The 19,544-nt window shown below is 41.4% G+C and overlaps 2 protein-coding genes across 2 annotated transcripts in view; one reads left to right on the top strand and one right to left on the bottom strand.

The window, feature by feature from the left end:
- Positions 1 to 5,127: 5,127 nt before the first annotated feature.
- On the bottom strand, positions 5,128 to 12,264 carry bet1l (Bet1 golgi vesicular membrane trafficking protein-like). The gene is made up of 4 exons (XM_041939230.1): positions 12,232 to 12,264; positions 7,359 to 7,444; positions 6,972 to 7,028; positions 5,128 to 6,379 (listed from the first exon to the last, which is right to left on the bottom strand). Exons 1-4 carry the CDS (start codon positions 12,248 to 12,250, stop codon positions 6,212 to 6,214), a joined length of 330 nt encoding a protein of 109 aa, XP_041795164.1. The 5' UTR covers positions 12,251 to 12,264; the 3' UTR covers positions 5,128 to 6,211.
- Positions 12,265 to 14,174: 1,910 nt separating this feature from the next.
- The window catches only part of LOC121607383 (plasma membrane calcium-transporting ATPase 1-like), a 34,005-nt gene continuing 28,635 nt past the window's right edge, over positions 14,175 to 19,544 (top strand). Inside the window, exons 1-2 of the mRNA XM_041938128.1 lie at positions 14,175 to 14,273; positions 16,277 to 16,568. Of these exons, the coding sequence (XP_041794062.1) occupies positions 16,373 to 16,568 (196 nt within the window). The 5' untranslated portion in view covers positions 14,175 to 14,273; positions 16,277 to 16,372. The remainder of the gene's footprint in view (positions 14,274 to 16,276; positions 16,569 to 19,544) is intronic.

Consider the following 19,544-nt stretch of genomic DNA (forward strand, 5'->3'; position numbering starts at 1 on the left):
TCAATCTCTAGTGGTGCCAGTGACTCGCTGCCCATCAGAGCCAGCGCCACCCTTTGACTGTAGCGTGGAGCCTGACTGTTCATCCACCAGCTCATCAGTGACAGGAAAATCCACACTCTGTTCTGTATCTCAGTATTCATGTCAGCAGCCTGGCCGGTTTCTCGCCTGATCGATTCTGCGATTATCTCAGGCTGCTGGTCTGTCACGTAATTATGCAGGAGCTGACTGAGTATCTCTGTGAATACCAGGACTTTCTTTCTGGGAAGCCCTTTGAAAGAGCCGGCCCCCAAAGCTTGAAGGACATCCCGTTGATTTCCGCCCTGTTCGAGCAGAGAGACGACACCATGTGTGAGAGCCTCGGCTGAATCCCTGCCTTCCACTTTAACGTCCCGGCGAAATTTGGCCTTCAGCTTTGCCGCCGCGCGTAACGTCAACGCTACACCAATCCTCTTTGTAAAAAAAGACTTGACCCTGTTACAGACTTTCTCCTTTTGTCGTTGTCTTTGCTCAACAGCATTTGACTCTTCTGGAGTCTTAACGGTGTCATTCATGATCTGAGAAATGTCATCTGCAACAACTTCAGTCTTCAGAGAGGCTTCAGATTCCATCCAATCATAATCAGTGCCTGGCACGTCACGCACAAGAGGTTCTACCACATCAGTTAGCTCCCCCTCAATTACTTCCTGGGCAGATATACTCGATGCTGTGGCAGGGCTGTGCTGTGATGAGCCCCCCCCTGGGGTCTCCGGGGGTTCTGATTCTGCTGCCGTGCTGGTTGCCTGCAGGTCTGCTTTGCTCGATGCTCTGGCAGGGCTCCCCTCTGATGAGACCTCCTCTAGGTCTCCCTGACTCTGTCTACGTGGTCGACATGAGCAGAGAGTGTCCATGTTAAACTTGCAGTTCTGGAACATTTTGCAGGCATGCTCGACCATAGCATTGAGTCTACTTGGGGGAGTGGGGCGCTGATATACAGGCGATGCGGACTGCGATGCAGATTGTGAAGCAGCGGAGCAGACAGAGTTGACATTTTCTGCAACCTCTTTACTTATGAGGGACGACAAGCGTCCCGGGCTGTCACACCGGTCTCTATCCTCCACAGACACTGCAAAACTGTGGGGGAGCGTTCGGTCCAGAATGGACTGAACATGCCTCTCAGACAGGGCTACTTTCTCGCTTCGAACGGCCTCCGAGAAGGTTTTGCACACCACAGAAATGATTTCCAGCATCAATTCGGCCATCATCATTTTAGTGGCATGATCAGGGGAACCCTCTATCAACAGTTGGCTCTGGCTGGTTGTTAACCCTTTCAAAAAGGATTCAACCAGCTGGCGAACTGTCTCCCCTTTAATTTCTGGTATCTTCTCCATCGATGATTCTGTTTTATCCATCAGAACTGGTTCTGTATCACCTTTCAATGTCTTAGATTCGTTGTCTGTCATAGATTCCATCATATGTTTTCTCGCACTTGTCAAATGAAATTAGTAAATACGTTGAATAGTAATGGTATGTGTCGTCTGTATAAGTTCAGGTTGATTCATACATTTCAGCCCTTTAATAAGCGTCGTCACAGAGGATCAAAGGAATCAAAGGAATCACAGCCCGACAGAGATCAAAGGAATTCTGATCGCTGAGCCCCGCCCCCGAGCGCGTCTTCAGCATAGCAACCGTTGCTAGGCACGGACTCCTCTGCCGGGTTTTCTATTCTAAATGCTATTTCTATAATTCTAAAAAAAAATTACGATTTACAAAACACAAAAGTGAAAAAAATCAACATTTGATATGTTTGTGCTTTTTTCAGTTCATTGAGTGGGTTTCAGGGTCCGTGTACCTTCCATTCAGTCTATTTCCAATTCTGAAACGCAAATCGAAAAAAAATAAAAATAAATAGGCGTTTTTAGTTTACATGTTTGTTTGTTTTTTTACAAGCCGTTTTCTCTATATAACGAGATGATAAAGCTGTGCTAAATCTGTGCCTAAAACTGCCACTGGTTAAAACGAGGCTAAGTGACAGAGTCGAGACACATCGCACAGTTTTGTGAACTTTCCACAGCTTCATCGTTTTGAGGGTGGACCGACAGTCCTGCACAACTTAGCCACACAGTTCGCACCGGAGCAACAGTATAATAATCTAAATCTATAATCTATTATGATTACTGAAGAATTTCGGGTGATGTGTTCCTGTAATAATCATCTCACCTTGCGCATTTGTCCGCGCTGAACACCGCACGGCACCTGCTGTCACATCATCCACCCGCCACTTATCAAAGAGAAAAGTAGGCAGGATTTGTTTCTCGACGACACCTAACAGCAATCGTGTTATACGTACTTTGTTTCAAAGGGACATTGTGTCTCTTCCTCCTTCCTTCCAGCCAGGAAGTCCTCATATCGGTAAAGAGAAGGTAGAATGGCGCCCACCACAGCTGAGTTTCATAGGCTGATGGTACTGTTTATCAAGACAAACTTGTTTCACAACATATCTTTCATCACAGAGTAGCTGCAACTCATGTCCAGACTGCACAAACATTTACAGTTTTAAGTTGTAGCTTCTCTTTTCAAACTGCAGAAATGAAAAAAATTCTATATGACAGACTAAAGAACTCTTATCGTCTCATATCAGTGCACATTGGAAATGAAGGAACAACTCAGAGCTGCAAACAAAGTAAAATTGTGAGGTTGATGGTGAAGTGGCTACAGAAATGTCAGAGGGAAAATATTAAACCTCTGTAGAACATTGTCTAATGTTTCCCTCTGCTTCCGTCACTTTGTCACTTTGTGTCGGCTCAGTTCAGGACATTACGATCAAGTTTTTTTGAATGAAGTTTCAATGTCTATAAATCTACATCACAGGTTTCTCAGTGTCACTGTGCATCATTCCACTAAGTGTCTTGTTCACAGTGAGCACCTGAGAGCAAAAGCAAAAGAAACAGAACATTTAAACAGCACTTTAGACTTTTTTAAGACAAATATCTGAACAGAACAAACTTAGGGAAATTAGGATGTATGGTGAAAATGTTCCTGCACTCATTTTGAGGAAGAGCGTGTTTTTAATTGAATGAAGATTCACCTGTTACTGATGATTTTTGTCAGCCAGGGCCTGCCAAGCAGTGGTATGATGATGTTGTAGGAAGAACTTCGCTGATACAAGCTTGAGTTGAAGAGACCTTTATTAACAAGCAGTATCAGATCAGATGCCGGCCATCCGAGAGAGCTTCAGGGTCAGATCAGAAGACTCTCCCGTTATCCTAAAGACAATACAATATATAGCATAACTCCCACTTACCTAACTCCCAAATAAGGCCATGTTCTGCACATTGTCTCACTGAGGGGTGCATTCCTCCACTCTCACCCATAAATGTCCACCTCTGTTGGGGATTCACATCTAAACAGTCCCCTTTGTATACGTTCCCACACTAGGACCCCCTCTTTATGGCCTGTCCTGTGTAGTCTCACATATCACTGAGAGTGTCTTGCAGTTTAAACATCAGTTTACCTCTTATCATGCTTAATCCAACATATGTGTGATATTTGACTCATCTGATCATATACCTCACTGATTCTTTTGGCGTCATGACATTACCAGATTATTAAAAATTCAATTCAACTTTATTTCAGACTCATAGGTCCATATTAGTATAAAGGAAAAAAAAGGATAATAACGCAGAGATGTGTTATCATTGCAGCTCACAAGTGTGCAGTGATTAAAACACCTACAGACAGCTGTTCCAGTGTTTCCAGACACACCAGGAGAACCTCGTGTCACTTTGTGTCGGCTCAGTTCAGGACATTACGATCAGGTTTTTTTTTAATGAAATGTTCAAAAAATCAACTTCTGTTCGTTTAGCTTCGCTCGGCAGAATTTTTGTCCCCATATGCACAACAAAGCTTCTTTGTTTCTTATGTTGTTTCAATATGTTCATGTATGCATCGTCATACTGTATTTTCCACGTGAAACACTCTTCAAAACCAAATAGCCAACGGGTTCACACACGTCTGTTTCAGCATGTCAGCTTTCAGTCTGCTTGAGTTCTAAACTTTGTAGGTTCAGTCAACCAAAATAAAACAATCACAATAAATGCTCCAGCAACAGCATATTGCTTTAGGGTTGTTATTTGGAAAGCTTCCACATGATGGCAGTGTTCATTCACCTTTTACTTACTGATATGATGGTGACTGGTGACTGTGTTCACAGAAACGCTGGACTTTTGCAGACCGTCAGCTGTGTCAGATGACACCACAGCCTCACAGGTTCTGCACTGCATTGCTGCAAATACTACGATCTACAATCCTCTCATGTCCCCAGTTAATGGAGACAACACTGTCCAGGGGAAACGATGAAATTTACTCAGACTGCTGACTGTGTTCACAGAAACGCTGGACTGTGGCAGACCGTCAGCTGTGTCCTCATTGCACACATTGAATCAGGGGCTCATTATTAGAAATCATAACATCAGTTTCCACAATTATGCAGATGCTGTATTTCCCCATCAGAAATGTATTCCTGGTTTGAAACAGCATTTATAATTTCATTTTGGGAAATAACATTTGCATGAATTTAGTGTAACTGAAACAAAGTAAGATTGAAATTTACAAGAGCACAAGACATATTTTTCAAATCCTGATTACAGGCCTACATCTAAGGAACAACAGTATGTGCGTAATATGGATAATTAATGTTTTCACTGATGTGATATATTCCTTTAGCCCTGTATTGGGGCTTTCATTGAATTATAATTTATTCTCATTTGGCTGTAAAATAAAATATTTACATTTTGTCCAAACTGTCATTCTGTGGTTATGGAAATACAAATCTACACCTTTATTGAAGACTGTATTATAAAATTGCAAGCCCAGAACTATTTCAGTGTACCTCACTGAACAATCTGAATAAATCATGTAAAAAGGAGTAATTATCCCCAACAACTTACACAACAATTTGTCACATGTGTATTAATAATATTAAATGTCTGCTGTGGCTGATTAGTAGTCCAGACAGCTGGAATGTAAACACACAGAGACAGAAACTCTTTTTAACCCTCTTCAGTCTCCTCCAGTCTCTTTCATCAGTGATCTGCTGTGCTAATCAACTGGATGTGGAATAAAAAAGACAAAACATTGTGATACAAAACGTCCCTGTAAACCATAAACGGAACAGGTCTCATCATTTAATATCAAATATTAGAACCATGAACGCACCAAGCTAAAACTTCTCATCGACCCAAAGTAAAACTTTTTAGAAAAAATACAACCACATGTTACTGTATGTGGGGTGAGTATTTGCCTTTAGCCTCGTCTCCTGACAACTGCAGGATCAACAGGTGACAACACCTGGCGCACTGAAGATCAGCCAATAGCAGATAGCACTGTCACATCCTGCTCTGACAAGCAGACTGTCACCTGCTGTGTCCAAATTCCACACTACATACAAATTAGTATATATATATATACTAATATATATTAATTCTCATATAACAGTGTTTTCGCTGTCTGAATTCTAAACATCTTTGAAAAAAAAACAAACAAAAAAAAAGCTTTTCTGTTTCGTAGTGACAGGAAATAATAAAATATACACACTGACATCAAACTTTGACCTCGGAAAAACAGTCGCACTTAGAAAAAGTACAATGTTCTACAGAGGTTTAATATTTTCCCTCTGACCTTTCTGTAGCCATCATCATCATCAACTTCACAATTTTACTTTGTTTGTTTGCAGCTCTGAGTTGGTCCTTCATTTCCAATGTGCACTGAGATGCAGCTATTCTGTGATGAAAGATATGTTGTGAAACAAGTTTGTCTTGATAAACAGTACCATCAGCCTATCAAACTCAGCTGTGGTGGGCGCCATTCTACCTTCTCTTTACCCATATGAGGACTTCCTGGCTGCAGCAGGAATGGACAAATGTGGTGCTGAGTTGAAATGCCCTGAAGTCTGGGGATATTTTGTTTTTTTTTTTTTCTTCTTCTCTGTAAATAGACACAGCATCTTTGGTATGACCACACCCACTATGTTTGCCCCACTGAGCTGGCCAACACCCCGTTCAGGACAGTTCAACAACTGATTGCTTTCTCTGTCTACTTCCTGTTTGTTTTCTCACTTTGGTGCAGAATAAAAAGTCTTCTCCTGTACAAGAGAACCACAGAGATGATTATGATGTCAGAGCCTATAGTCTCAGCTCCACATCAGGACCAGCTCCTGGGTGATCTGGTTTTCCTGTCAGCGCTGAATCCTGGAGACCAGGTAGTAAAGCAGGAAGAAGGCCAGGACCAAGCCCACAGAGACATAGCAGAGGATGCGGCGGTTGTCTCTGCTGGATCGGACCATCGTGGAGAAACGCTTCACGCTGCCGCTCAGCAGACCTGTCGCACTCAGGAAGTTTGAGTCCTGAAAGGAAAAGGAGAAGAGGATGGAAAGAGGTTGTGGAGGGTCATAAAAAAGTGAAATAAAATATGTAAAACAAATATTAGAAACTGAAACAACAGGCCTATATTTGAGATTGCACACCCAATTTTAGGTAGAACATACAGCACTCAGACGTCATCTAACCTTTGCACTTTTTAATATTTTGCAAACGATCTTGGTAAAGTGAATATGGCATGAATTTGGGGGGGGTACGATGTGTACGCAAATGATGCAGAACTTGGACTTTTTTTTTTTTGTCGAGGACAGCTCGAACCAAAAGTCACACGGATTGACGCGATCATCATTTTGTTGCCATTCATCAACTGCAGCGCCCTTGAGGCTTTAAATGCACAACAGTTGTTTAAAAATCACAGGAAGTGTTGTTAAATGCAAAACAAAGTGAGCCTTCCACAAAAATGGAAGAAATATCTCAGATTAGATGATACATATGATTTAAACGGACACCTGTCACTCAGTCAGAAAATGGACCTTTCCAAGGACGTGGCATGTAAATTTAAAAAAAAAAGAAGCAAATTATATTTTCTATGTTGTTTCATTGACAAGAAGGACTCACCATGCTGTCCAGATACTCATTCTGATCATCAGCCTCTCTGTCGATGTCGTATGCCAGCTGTTAGATTCAGAGACAGGACAGATAATTCAAAGTTAAAATGGCAGGTCCTAGACTAAGGATAAGTCTTAGGCTTAAGTTTTTATCTTTTTTTTTGAGAAATGTAGATTTCCCAAAATCAAAAAATAAATGTATCTTGAGGGGCTTTATAATCTTTAAAATTTATGACACGTTCTATCCTTAAACCCTCTTTTCTGATTCATATCAGTGTCATCTTAATATCCACAGTCATGTGGACTGTAGGTCAGACTGAAGAATCGCCTCTGACTGCAAACCTTTAACAAATGTATTAGAAATAGAGAAAGCGGGTAGTCATTAGTTGTAACTCACAGATTTAAGTCTGGAGACTTTGGTGGCCAAGTTCTCAGCCAGTCGTTTGTTTTCAGCATCCAACATGTCGTCCACAGAGCCATGACCTGGAAAGGCAGACACACACACACATCAGATGGGAAATGAAACAGTGGTTAAAGTGCTGACTGTGTGGAACCACTTGGTGTAGACATTATGTTTGTGTCCTCAGTAGGTTTTTGTAGTTAGACTCCTACTATTCATTGGCAAATGTGAAACTGATTATAAGAAAACAAAGTCTTGAGCCTTCTGTACACTTCATGTCAGCTGAACATGCAAAAGTGTAGAATTTGACTTTTGGTGAGGTTTATTACAAAAGGCTCTTTCACAAGCAAGGATGGGGCAAGGTTCACCACTTGAACAGGATTGAATTGAAAACTGAATTCTGTTTTCTTTTACACAGCGCCCCAACTCTTAAAGAATCAGGGCTGTACATCAAATTATTGAGGTGGTATTTTCTGTCTCAGATCTTAGCCTCTATTTCCCCTGTAATTAGTTTGGTATAGGAATATCCATAGGACATTGTTCATTCTCTGGGAATTTAATTGAGAATCCGAGATGGGAACGTCTGTTTCTTGCTAAACCAGTGAATTAATAAACAGCAGGGGTTTTATATTTTTCACATTATTAGCGCTACTTGAAATTATTGACCTGGTAATCTGCAGTTGAAGGTTAATATGAGCATTACTTTGGTGTTGTCTGGGTGAGTAAATGGTCGTAATTAATGCTACAAATAAGGTCCAGGTTGTAAAAGACGAAAGTTATCCTTTAATCTGGCTGTCGAACCTAAGCTCCGCGTCCACTTTTACCCCCCGATTGCTAACTATGGGTTTGCGCCAGGGAACCCAGGTCGACTGGGGAGGTCGCAGAAGTACCACCGAAGACAATCACTTCAGTCTTGTTCTCATTAAAATTTAAAAAGTTTGAGACATCCAAGCTTTGACATCATCCAAACAGTTTAAAAGTGGCTTAAGAAGGGATGCACGATAACTGTTTTTTAAAACCGATACCGATAACCGATAACTTTCAGCTCCTAAAGGCCGATACTGATAACCGATAACACACACATATACCTAACATCATGACATCAATACCACGAACAAAACCAAAATCAGTTTTGACTCTTTAAATGAAGAGATATTTATTTTTCCAATGAAAAACTATTGGTAAGCCTCTCAAACATGTTCTTAAAGCTATCAAACAAACCTATTTGATATCTCACATCAATTTAAATAAGGTGCATTACTTACTGATATAAAAAATAAAGGCCCCTTGAAATGATGCAAATACATGCATCAGGATTACAAACTGAAAAAGTGCATTCCAGAAGTTTGCAAAAAATAAATATACATAGAAAATTAATGCACTGGCACAAGTTAGATTCAAACATTTCTATTTAAACAAACTGAAAAAGTGCATTCCTCAATGACAACAAAAATAATGCACAGTGCATATCGCACTGACAGAAGTTAGAAGACAGCACTCTTAAATACTCAATTCTGATTGGTCAATCGCGAAAATTCAGCTGTGTTCCTAACAGTCAGACTAAAGGGGCAATCCCTTAATGTACCAAGCTCAATAACACATCGCATCACAACTGATTTGAGAGGCAAAATATGGAACATTTTCCGTACATTATTTTTAATTTGTTTGGAGAGGACCAAACACTTGGCTGGAGAATGATGTCCCCAGCAAAAAAAAAAAAAACGAGAAAAGTAAAGAACAACGCTGGACCGACAAGAGGAGCGATATTAAGACACAAAAGACTTGAGGACGCAGAGATTGACCAGATTGAAGCCGACAGACACGAAAAAAACACCAAGAGAAACACAGCATGGACGATCGGTCTGCTAAAAGACTGCTGAGTGGAGCCAAAACTGGAGACAGATTTTTTTAATGTCTGACGCTGAAAGCAGAAATCAGCTGATGCAGGACTTTTATCCATCAGTCCAAAAAAATAGCGGTAAACCAAACTCTGTCTCCAGCTACATCTCTCTCGGGTCTGGGATATTTGACATGATTTCGCTGAATATCTGTAAAGAAATAAGTTTTCCTGCCTGCCGGCCTGCGCACAGTGAGAGGCGGTTGCTAGGCAACGTACCTGTTTACTTTCAGAGCCGCTGCGCAGTGAGAGCGGTGACAGGCGAGAGTAGGCTCATTTTAAATCAATAAAATATGTTTTAATCAGTATTTTGTGTCACACTATTGAATGCTTTAGTAGTAAGCCGTGTCCTAAGCGGGATAACGTATAGTGAGCAGTTTCCTACGGAGAAGCGTTGCGTCGGGCTTCTATGTCATCCTGAAGGAAGATACATGATCCCTTACTTAGACTTATCTATGTAAACAAACTGAAGAAGGGCAGTCCATAGTAAGTCAAGCACCATCACGCCCATGATTAAATCTTCAATAACCTTAGCCCGTGGGTCATCTTTGGCAAATTTCTTGGACTTTTCGAAAGCCTCTCTGTCGCGTAAGTCCTGGTGGCTTCTTTGCGGCTGCCTTGCTAACGTTAGCGTCTTTAGCAGGCCGGGCGTCCTCATACGCTTTCCAAACTCCGTCAATGCGGTGGTTATGTTTCAGGTGACTGATCAGGTCTGATCACACACTGACATGACACACTGACATCACACTGACATCACACTGACATCACACAGACATCACACAGTGACATCACACGCTGACATCACACGCTGACATCACACGCTGACATCACACGCTGACATCACACAGTGACATCACACGGTGACATCACACGGTGACATCACACGGTGACATCACACAGTGACATCACACAGTGACATCACACTGTGACATCACATGATGACATCACACACTGACATCACACACTGACATCACACTGACATCACACACTGACATCACACTGTGACATCACACTGTGACATCACACACTGACATCACACACTGACATCACACACTGACATCACACACTGACATCACACACTGACATCACAGTGACATCACTCTGTGACATCACACTGTGACATCACACTGTGACATCACACTGTGACATCACACTGTGACATCACACTGTGACATCACAGACAACACTGACATCACAGATCACACTGAGTAACCACGGTAACAGGGTTTAACATGAAATATTTTCAGTTTATCAGAAGTGAAAACTGACAGGAAGTGGTTGTAACTTCTTTACATTTGATCTAACGGCTCAGTTTCTGTTTCTCTAACTCTGCCTCCAAGTAATCAAAGTAACAAATGAAGTGCTTCTTTTCCAACATGTGCCATTTCTCGCTCCTAGTGGAACTCGCTTGGAACATTTGTTACGAATAACCAGCGAACTGTCTCCTTCGGAAACTTTGAAGAAGTCTGAACTCTGTTTTCATAAGCACGCTGTACCGCATGCTGCATTCAAGGTGTAACGTACATTCCCCCGTTCCCTCGTTTGCCAGACGTTCTTTCGGCCTATTTAAGTTCATGTTTCTATTTTTTGTGTGTAACGTGAAGAAATACTGCGAATGTTAATTCAAGTCAGCAACTAGCAAAATTATGACCGAGTTAACAAGTTGTTTTCTGGCATGAGGGGGTATTCTTGATTTTTCGTCATGATATCGGACTTATCGGAATGACGTCATAATTTCCTGTTATCGGCCCGATAACTATCGGGCTGATAATTTTCGTGCATCTCTAGGCTTAAGTGCAGAGGAGTCAGCCTTTTTAAGGGGGACACAAATCTGGCTGTCGTCCGCATAACAATGAAATAAAAAGCAGTGCTTCCTGAGAATGGACCCAAGTGGGAGAAGGTATAAAGAAAATAGAAGCGGGCCCAACACTGAGCCCTATGGAACCCCAGTGGAGGACACAGAGTCACCAAGGCCAACACAGAATGACCGATGAGATAGGTAGGACCTAAACCAAGCGAGTGCCTGGCCCCTGATGCCCACCCACTGCTCCAGGCGAGCAATTAAGATGTCATGGTCCACTGTGTAAAAAGCAGCAGTTAAATCTAAAAGGACAAGAGTGACCAGAGTCATTAGCTAAAAAGATGTCATTAAAAACCCTTAAAAGTGCTGATTCTGTGCTGTGCAATGTTTTAGAACCAGATTGGAAAATTTCAAGAATGCTGTGGTCATTTAAAAAGTCAAAAAGATGAGAATAGACAATCTTCTCTAAGATCTAAATAGTGGTTCCCTCCAGTTAAATCATTGCTCGTTGGGGCTCAAGTTAGGTTAAGTTGAGATTTGTCGTAACAAGCAGAGACAACTGGAGTTAACGTCAGGGTAAAGTAAGGTTGGGGCCAGGTAAAAAAAATCCGAGCAGACGACAGGGTGGGTTTAGGGATAAGGTTTTGATTTAACGATCGGTAAGGGGACACATGGTACCAGTACCGGTACTAAGTAACTGTGTCCTGTTTACATGTTCTCTAGTCTCCCTTAATAGGCCATGTTTTTTCCGGAGTCTAGTTAGTCAGCTATAACGTTAGTAAACAAGGCAGCTCACAAGCCTCACATACACATGGATTTTATTCGTAATGTTAGGTCATGTGCATATATCAAGTATCTAACTTACGGAAAACATGAGGACTGAGTAAATATTTCCGTTCATAGTCGCTAAGACCTGTTTGATGTTAGGAGCTACGAACTCTTAAGTACTACAGAGCTAAATTCCTCAGCTAGTTAACGCTAGCCTGCTCGCTAAGATCCGGGGTTGTGTTCTGCTGTAAGTGAGGTACACAGATACAGACATAAAGCACACTGCTGATCCGACCTGCCGTTTATATTATATGATCCATCCGACGGCTGTGCCATTAGCTATGTACTGCTGGAGACGGTCAATGCTAAACATTTATAAGTGAATACGTGTCAAAGAACAATACCTCTATTCCAGTCCGCCATGTTGATGAGTGACGTTGCGATCAGCTGTGCACAGGATATGCACGTGACCGTCCCATAGTGGAGGTCACCACGAAAGTTAAGATTATTATAGATGAATTGCATTTGCATTTTGGGTATGGTCTTGCATTTGCCAGGAACTTTTCTTGTTCTGTATGACTGATTTCTCTTTCTCCCTGTTGAAACAGGATCAGAAAACTTGAGACTGCTGACTCGGTTACCTTTAACTTTTTCAAGACAATTGTTTGTTTTGCTATTGTTATCATGGCTCTCCCCATTCATAGATAGATAGATAGATAGATATACTTTATTTATCCCAAGCTGGGAAATTGCAGTGCAGCAGCAGCTTTACACACAGTTAAATAAGTGAAAAATTGTGAAATAAGACTATAAAGAGCAAACTATACATAATAAAATATCAAAATAGCGAGCAGTAAAAACATTATATACATAATAATAAAAAAGCAAAACAGTAAACAGTAGTAATGAAAAAGTAATGCACAAAAAAGAATATCTATCACTTAGCTCTTAGTTTTAATATTCAGTCCTTCAGTCCGGTATGACAGTACAATGTGATATATAGAAGGTTTTCCTCTAACAGTAAAATACTTAGGATATTTGTAGTGGTTTCTGCTGGCTTGACTACGTGTGACCACTGGGTGGCAGCTCACATACATGCACACACACACACACACACACACACACACACTCTATGAACAGACAGATGAGCTGACTGCAGGTCAACTTGCCCAGTGCTCAGTGAACCAGTCCAGCAAGTTTATTTCACAAACTTTAATCTTCTTCATGGGGATAATTCATTTATTTGAACAATTACAGTCTTGGATTTACTTCAGATCTGAGTTGTAACATGCAGTTAAGTGTGTACTAGATTAAGTATGTATATCATAAATTTGATAGTGGTGAATGTGTGGAGAGATGTGGTGAGTCCTGTGCTGATCTGTCCAATGAGTCCTTAGAGTACTGCAGTGGTAGTCCTTTTAAGAGTGTGAGGTCAAAGGTCATGTTAGCTCAGTGTGAAAACATTATCATGCAAATGTGAAACAGTGATATCACCCTGTGTGTGTTTGTGTGTGGGTATATTCAGTTAATCCTCTTGTGTCTCTATGTGCTGTAATCCACCTGTGTGTGTGTGTGTGTGTGTGTGTGTGTGTGTGTGTGTGTGTGTGTGTGTGTGTGCCACCTGACGACAGCCTGTGGGGGGAAGGGAAGTGTGTTTGAGTTTTGTGTGTTCCTGAAAGAAATTAAATAAAGTGTAATGAACAACAACTCTAATGCAGTTAGAGCACTACAGTTGATGGGTTGGTAGGTTTTGTCTTGGTGGTTGCTGGGATGTTCTGGCTGGTTGCTTGGGGTTTTCACAGTGGTTGCTATGGTATGATAGCAGGTTTCTATGTTTTTTTCTTGGTGGTTGCTAGGAGATGCTAAATGGTTGCTAGGGTGTTTTCTGATAGTTGCTTCCTGAGTCTGACCACCTCAGTCTTCAGTTTTACATGTTCTCTTCAAGTCTGTTTAGACCTGGTGTGCGTTCATTCGGTGTGTGTAGACCTGGTCTGTGTGGACCTGGTGTGTCCCTCTCAGCAGGAGGAGCTGCAGCAGCAGGTTAAGATGTGGTCTGCATATACCTGGTCTGTGTAGACTTGCTGTGTCCCTTTCAGCAGGAGGAGCTGCAGCCGCAGTCCCTCTGGCACTCACTGAAGCCACAGATTGTCTAATTAGATTAAGCGAGGCTTTCCTCAGATAATCATTTAGCCAGCTCCTGTTTTTTCCTCCGATGGAGTGCTGCTTGTGACAGTGAGCTTGCTGAAGGTCAAACTGAATTTCTGAAAAACAGGCTGGTTTTGGAAATAAACTGGGGTCGTAGAACAGGTCTGCAGAGTGCCAGCCAAGGAGTTGTGGCTGGGTTATGGGCTGTTTCTGGAGCTGTAAATGTGACGCTGCTCAGAGTAATCGGACTGCCACTAATACCTGCAGCTGCTGCTAACAGGAGGCGATGGGGGAAGTTTCTGTAAGTAAAGCCTTTCTTGTCAGTGCTGCAGTCATGAAGTGACAATAATGTTTTATCAGGAATTACTGGCTCTGAATAGTTTTTTGTTAATTGCATGTATTTCTTCAGTGTGGAGGGCTGGCTACTGAGTTTATTCAGCTCTTTCACACAGCTATAGCTTGTGTAGTTTCATGTTCTGCTGTGATGATTAGTATTAGATTAGATTAGAGCCAATAGTAAATGATCAATAGAGAATTTCTTCAGTATAAATCCAAATTGTCACGTTGCAGCCTCTCTGATGTGAAAGTTTGTAGCTCTTTTGTGTTTCCTGTTGTAAATTCAATCACTTTGTGTTTTTGGACCATTGGTTGGAATCACTCATGAGGATCTAACTTCGTACATTGAGCGGCAAAGCTTTATCCAACAGCTTGACTGTCATGACTTGTGTTCAGCCTGTTCACATCTCAGTAGCTCTTCTTTCTCTGCTTCCGCCTTAAACAGGCTGCTTCTCTCTTGCTCAGATTAAGCCTCGCCTGACTGATTGACACAGATTACAGCTGAAGGCACAGAGGTCACAACTTGGAAGAACAAATGTAAAGGCTCTCAGTTCACAGACCAATAGGCTCAATACCACACACAAATATCCATTCAGACTCAGTCTGTTCAAAGTTAATCAGCAATTAAAGTGTGCTTATTTTTTGTTAATGGGGTTTGAGAACAGAGCGGTCTGCTGGATGGAGATTTGATCTGGTCTGTCAGGTCTTGGCTGTCTTGCCTTGCCTGGTTGATTAAGGGCTTTTCACTCATACAGCTGATAACTAACAGTGATGAGGTGAGATGAGGGAACAAACATGACGCTAGACACTGAAATGTAGCCCTGCTGCCCAGGATTAAGAGACTTTTTTATGAGTAATTTTTGCTATTAAGTTGTCTGGATTTAATGTTTACTCCTGATGCTGCCCTTGAACAAAGTGTGCTCAGAGCTGAAGTTGGTTCTGGGACTAGAATGGGTCAAATATGGATTACGTAATAGTCATTTACATATAACATATTAATCTGTCACTCCCAGCACTTCTGGAAGAATTAAGAGTTTTTCAGTTCACTCAAGAAGCAATATAAAACACTGATTTCAGAAATTTTTAAAGTTATGCTGAACATTTCCTAACTGACTGCTAAACAGTCATGTGATACTTGAATATTACATTTTATCAACTTTTAGCTGAATCATATCATAAATCCCTCTTACTTTATTGACATGATGGGTTTTTTTGGCAGAAAAAGTCAAATTTGAATAGCCTGAGTTATACAAACATATCAGAATCAGTCTTTTAAAACCCCTGGTAATGTATATGTAATTTTCACTTGAGCAGCTAAACCGTGTGTTCTCTGTATCACACAGTTGGACAGACTTCCTTAAGATCGAGACAAAATAGCCATCTCATCTTATTCATCCATAAAGTTTTGCTGTTGAAACTTCCAAACTACCTAATATGTCTTCTCTCACTTAAATCTAGTAACTACAGTACACAATCCAGTAGCCACTTAATCTTAGATGTCGCTTCTATATGCAGCAATGTTGGCAGATCTGGTTTCAGGTACTATGCACATTTTTAATGGAATGAACCCACAGAGTCCTTCATCCCCCTTGGAGATTTTAAAGCTTTATAGTCAGATGTTTTTTTTTTTCTTTATTGTTGTAGCTTTTTTATGAATTCCTTGTTTATTGTTTAATATATTGTTTCTGTTGATTGTGTTCTTGTGAGTGTTTCTGGTTTTCAGGTTTCTCTGGAAAAAGAGATTGTAATGTCAATTAAACTGCCTGATTAAATAAAGATTAAATAAATGAATATATGAATAGATTTGAGAGTGAAAATCACCACATTCCCAGAAACAATACCAAAGACATGACCTTGGTGTCCAGTCATGCCCTTTGTGTGGTAGTATTCCTGCATCTTCCCCCAAGAGTTTACTTATTGTTTTTCCTTGAAACCTCTGAAGTGACCTGATCTGTTTACTTCCCACAGTCACAGAGTCCCACTCAGGCCAGATTTGCAACTCAGACCGACCACTGAGTCTGTGTTTTTTGGGAAGGCCTCTGTCAAGTCCCAGAGCAAGGAGACATGGCCAACAACGCTTTTCGTGGGTCCAAACATGGCCGACGTGGCGAGGCCAACCACGAAGCAGAGTTCAGCTGCTCACTGCAGGAGCTGCGCTCGCTCATGGAGCTGAGAGGAGCAGAGTCACTGACCAGGATCCAGGAGTGTTATGGAGATGTTAACGGACTGTGTACCAGGCTTAGGACATCACCTGTCGAAGGTAAATGTGTTCAGTTTGTGTCTGCACGGACAAACAACAGGGCTGACTGCCAGCTGGAGCATCACAGCACTAGGAATGTGAATCCAAAACTAATCTTTGGTTCAACCACAGGCAGTGTGACGCTTCACCCGAAATAGTTTTCAGTCAGAGCCACTCTGGTGTTTAATGATGTTTTAGGCCCCTTCGCCAGTGACTCACAGCCCCCTACCCCTGGTGTGGGTACCATTAAACCAATGGAGGAGATATTAGATTTAGTCTGGCTTGGGGGACTATTGACCGTGTGACCAAAGTCAACTGTGACCTCTGGTCTCTTGTGATCCTGCTCTGCTCTTTGTCAGCTTCGGGACTATATGAGACAAACACAGCATGCTCCACCCTGTAAATGCTGTTTGGTTTTTTGTTTTGTTTTTTCAAATTAAAGTAAAGGATTCACACCAGCGAGGATAAGATGATTTTCAAGTTGTTTTGTGAGGCGGTTTTAGTGATGTGAAGTGGTTTAAAGTTTGACTAAAAAAGGTTTAAAGATGTTGTTGGAAGGAAGTAATTTAGCACTTTGTTGGGGTTGGCCAACATCAACAGTGAGCTGAGAGGAAACCTTTGGTAATGCTGTAACACAACGTATGTCTTCAGTTAGTGCACCGATCATATGATGAAGAGTGACATTTACAGTTAGTTTATGTTACTGACTTAATGTTGTAAAAGTTAACTGAATATGATTTTTCTACCAGAAGTTGACAGAATATACAGTTTGCAGAAGAAGATTTAGACATTTTCATCACTTACTGTTAGTAGGTAATTTTGAAACACTACATGGATGAAATACATTCCATTATGTGTTTAACCAGCTTGATAATGGTAAAACAGCTATGTCAATTGATGTAAGCATTACAACAAGTATGACATGCAACAAAGGCAACCAGTTGCAATCAAACCAGTGACAGTTGGAACAATGCAGCCATGCAACATACGTGGCAACCATTCTACTACGAAGGAGCTCCAGAAAAGCTAATTTCAAGTCAGGAAAATACCAGACCGTTGGCAGTCTGCTCGCTAGCCGTAGCCAAAGCATTGTGTTGCTGTTTGCAGACCTGTATGAAATTAAAATGATTCAATCTGGCTGCAAACCTTTTCCTGTTAGTCTGTAAGTATTTTATGTCCACTGCCGCCTTTCCAAAAGTGGTAAAACTTACAGAAGAGTATTTTAAAAACAACCACAATAGTAACAGTTGATTGTTTTGGAGGCAGTGTTGCTCATCGTGTCTGATCAGCATGTAAAGCTTTTCTACATGGTAATCTTAGTGACCTCTTCTGGACCCGAGGGGGTGTGTCCTGCATGTGTGTTATCATACAGAGCATGATCACAGGAGTTTTGCTTTTTACATTAAATGCTAAATGAAGACTCCATGACCCGATGACTTCAGGCTTCAACAGAAGACTGAACTGCTCTTTTAATGAACATCCTGCTGTTGGTATGCTTTAGCACTTTTTATTATCTATTGGTACCATCCATAGCTTTTGCCAATGGAAAAGCAAAAATAACCGTCCTAATATGTAATGAACTGAATTGAGCTAGACTTCTATGTGGAAATCCCACTGTATGCCTGCCAAACCACGGTGCATTCAGCATCTATCAGTGGACTCAGTCTGCCTTGGTGGACTCAGTATGTCTCATACGTCTGCCCTTTGACATTTTTCCTTCTCATCATTAATTCATTCAGTCTGTCCGTCTTGCACACACTCAGTAAACACCTTCAGCATTCCGACTCCTGCTGCCAGAGAGAGAGGTAAAATGTCAGCAGCAGCTTGAAATCAGTGGAAAATCCATCACACTGATTTACTCCTCTGTATGTCTCTGTGGTGACAGCTGGGGGGCGGATCCATTAACTTTCAGTGTAAACCCAGTCACCTGAAAGCACACTCGGTGCTCTGCTCACTGAGCTTCATTTTCAGAGAACGTAAAGAGAAGTGCCTCCTTAAAAACCTGCTCAGACTGACCGAGTCAGCTGCATCTGTGCAGCAGCTACAGGGTGTCCAATGGGATCTAAGCATGTCCTAACATGTTCTGCCCACAGAGTCTGCTCTCTGCTCCCATACAACACCACACTACTGAAGAAATACACAAACACCTGGCACAATAAGTCTTGTGTCACATTATCAAGTTCAAAAATTAAGTTAAAATTATAGGACTTAACACTTGATTTGTTCAAATTAATTTTGATGCAACCCACATAGCCTAATCCTAAACTATTTTGGAGCCTAATCCTCAACTGTGTTGCATTCACTGTGCCTCCACTTCCTCACTGAGTGACAAGCTACTGTTACTTACTGTTGAGCTAAGTTACTGTATGGCAATTGAAGGCAGTTTTACAGTATTTCGTAGTAGTCTGCACACAGTGCTGGCTTATTACTGCTGTAAGGTTAAAACCAAAACGTTTCTTCACATTACTTCTCAGTTGTTTTGTTGTCATCAATATCTGTACAGCACAGATCACTATCTTAATATGGTTTAAGTTAAAATGGGCAACAACAGACAGGTTGACAGAGGACAGCAGGATACACAATGGGTCAGAAGAACATTCCATTTTAGGGACACTCCCCACTGGTGAACATGACATGGCCTGCTGAGCTAATACAATACAAATTTTGTATTCAGACAGATTATTGCAGTTTGACTATTAATATTAAACCTTTTTCTACATTTGCATTGTAACACACACAACATAGCTGCAGAGCTCAAAGGTTTGATCCTTTCCAACCTGATTTAACAACTGTATGAACTTAATTGCAGTTGGGGCCCCACAAAATTCTTCCTCTGGGGCTCCTTAGCAAGTTAATATGGCTATGACTGTCTTCTGGAGAGTTGCTGGACATGCTCATGTTTTCAGCTGTGGACTTTGACTAATAACTGCCTGAATTTTGTCTCTGTTGTCTCTGACATTAATCTTTTGATGGTCAAATCAAAGAAGATAGACAGTG

The sequence above is a fragment of the Chelmon rostratus genome, chromosome 6 (assembly GCF_017976325.1).
Source record: "Chelmon rostratus isolate fCheRos1 chromosome 6, fCheRos1.pri, whole genome shotgun sequence".
Lineage (NCBI taxonomy): Eukaryota > Metazoa > Chordata > Actinopteri > Chaetodontiformes > Chaetodontidae > Chelmon > Chelmon rostratus.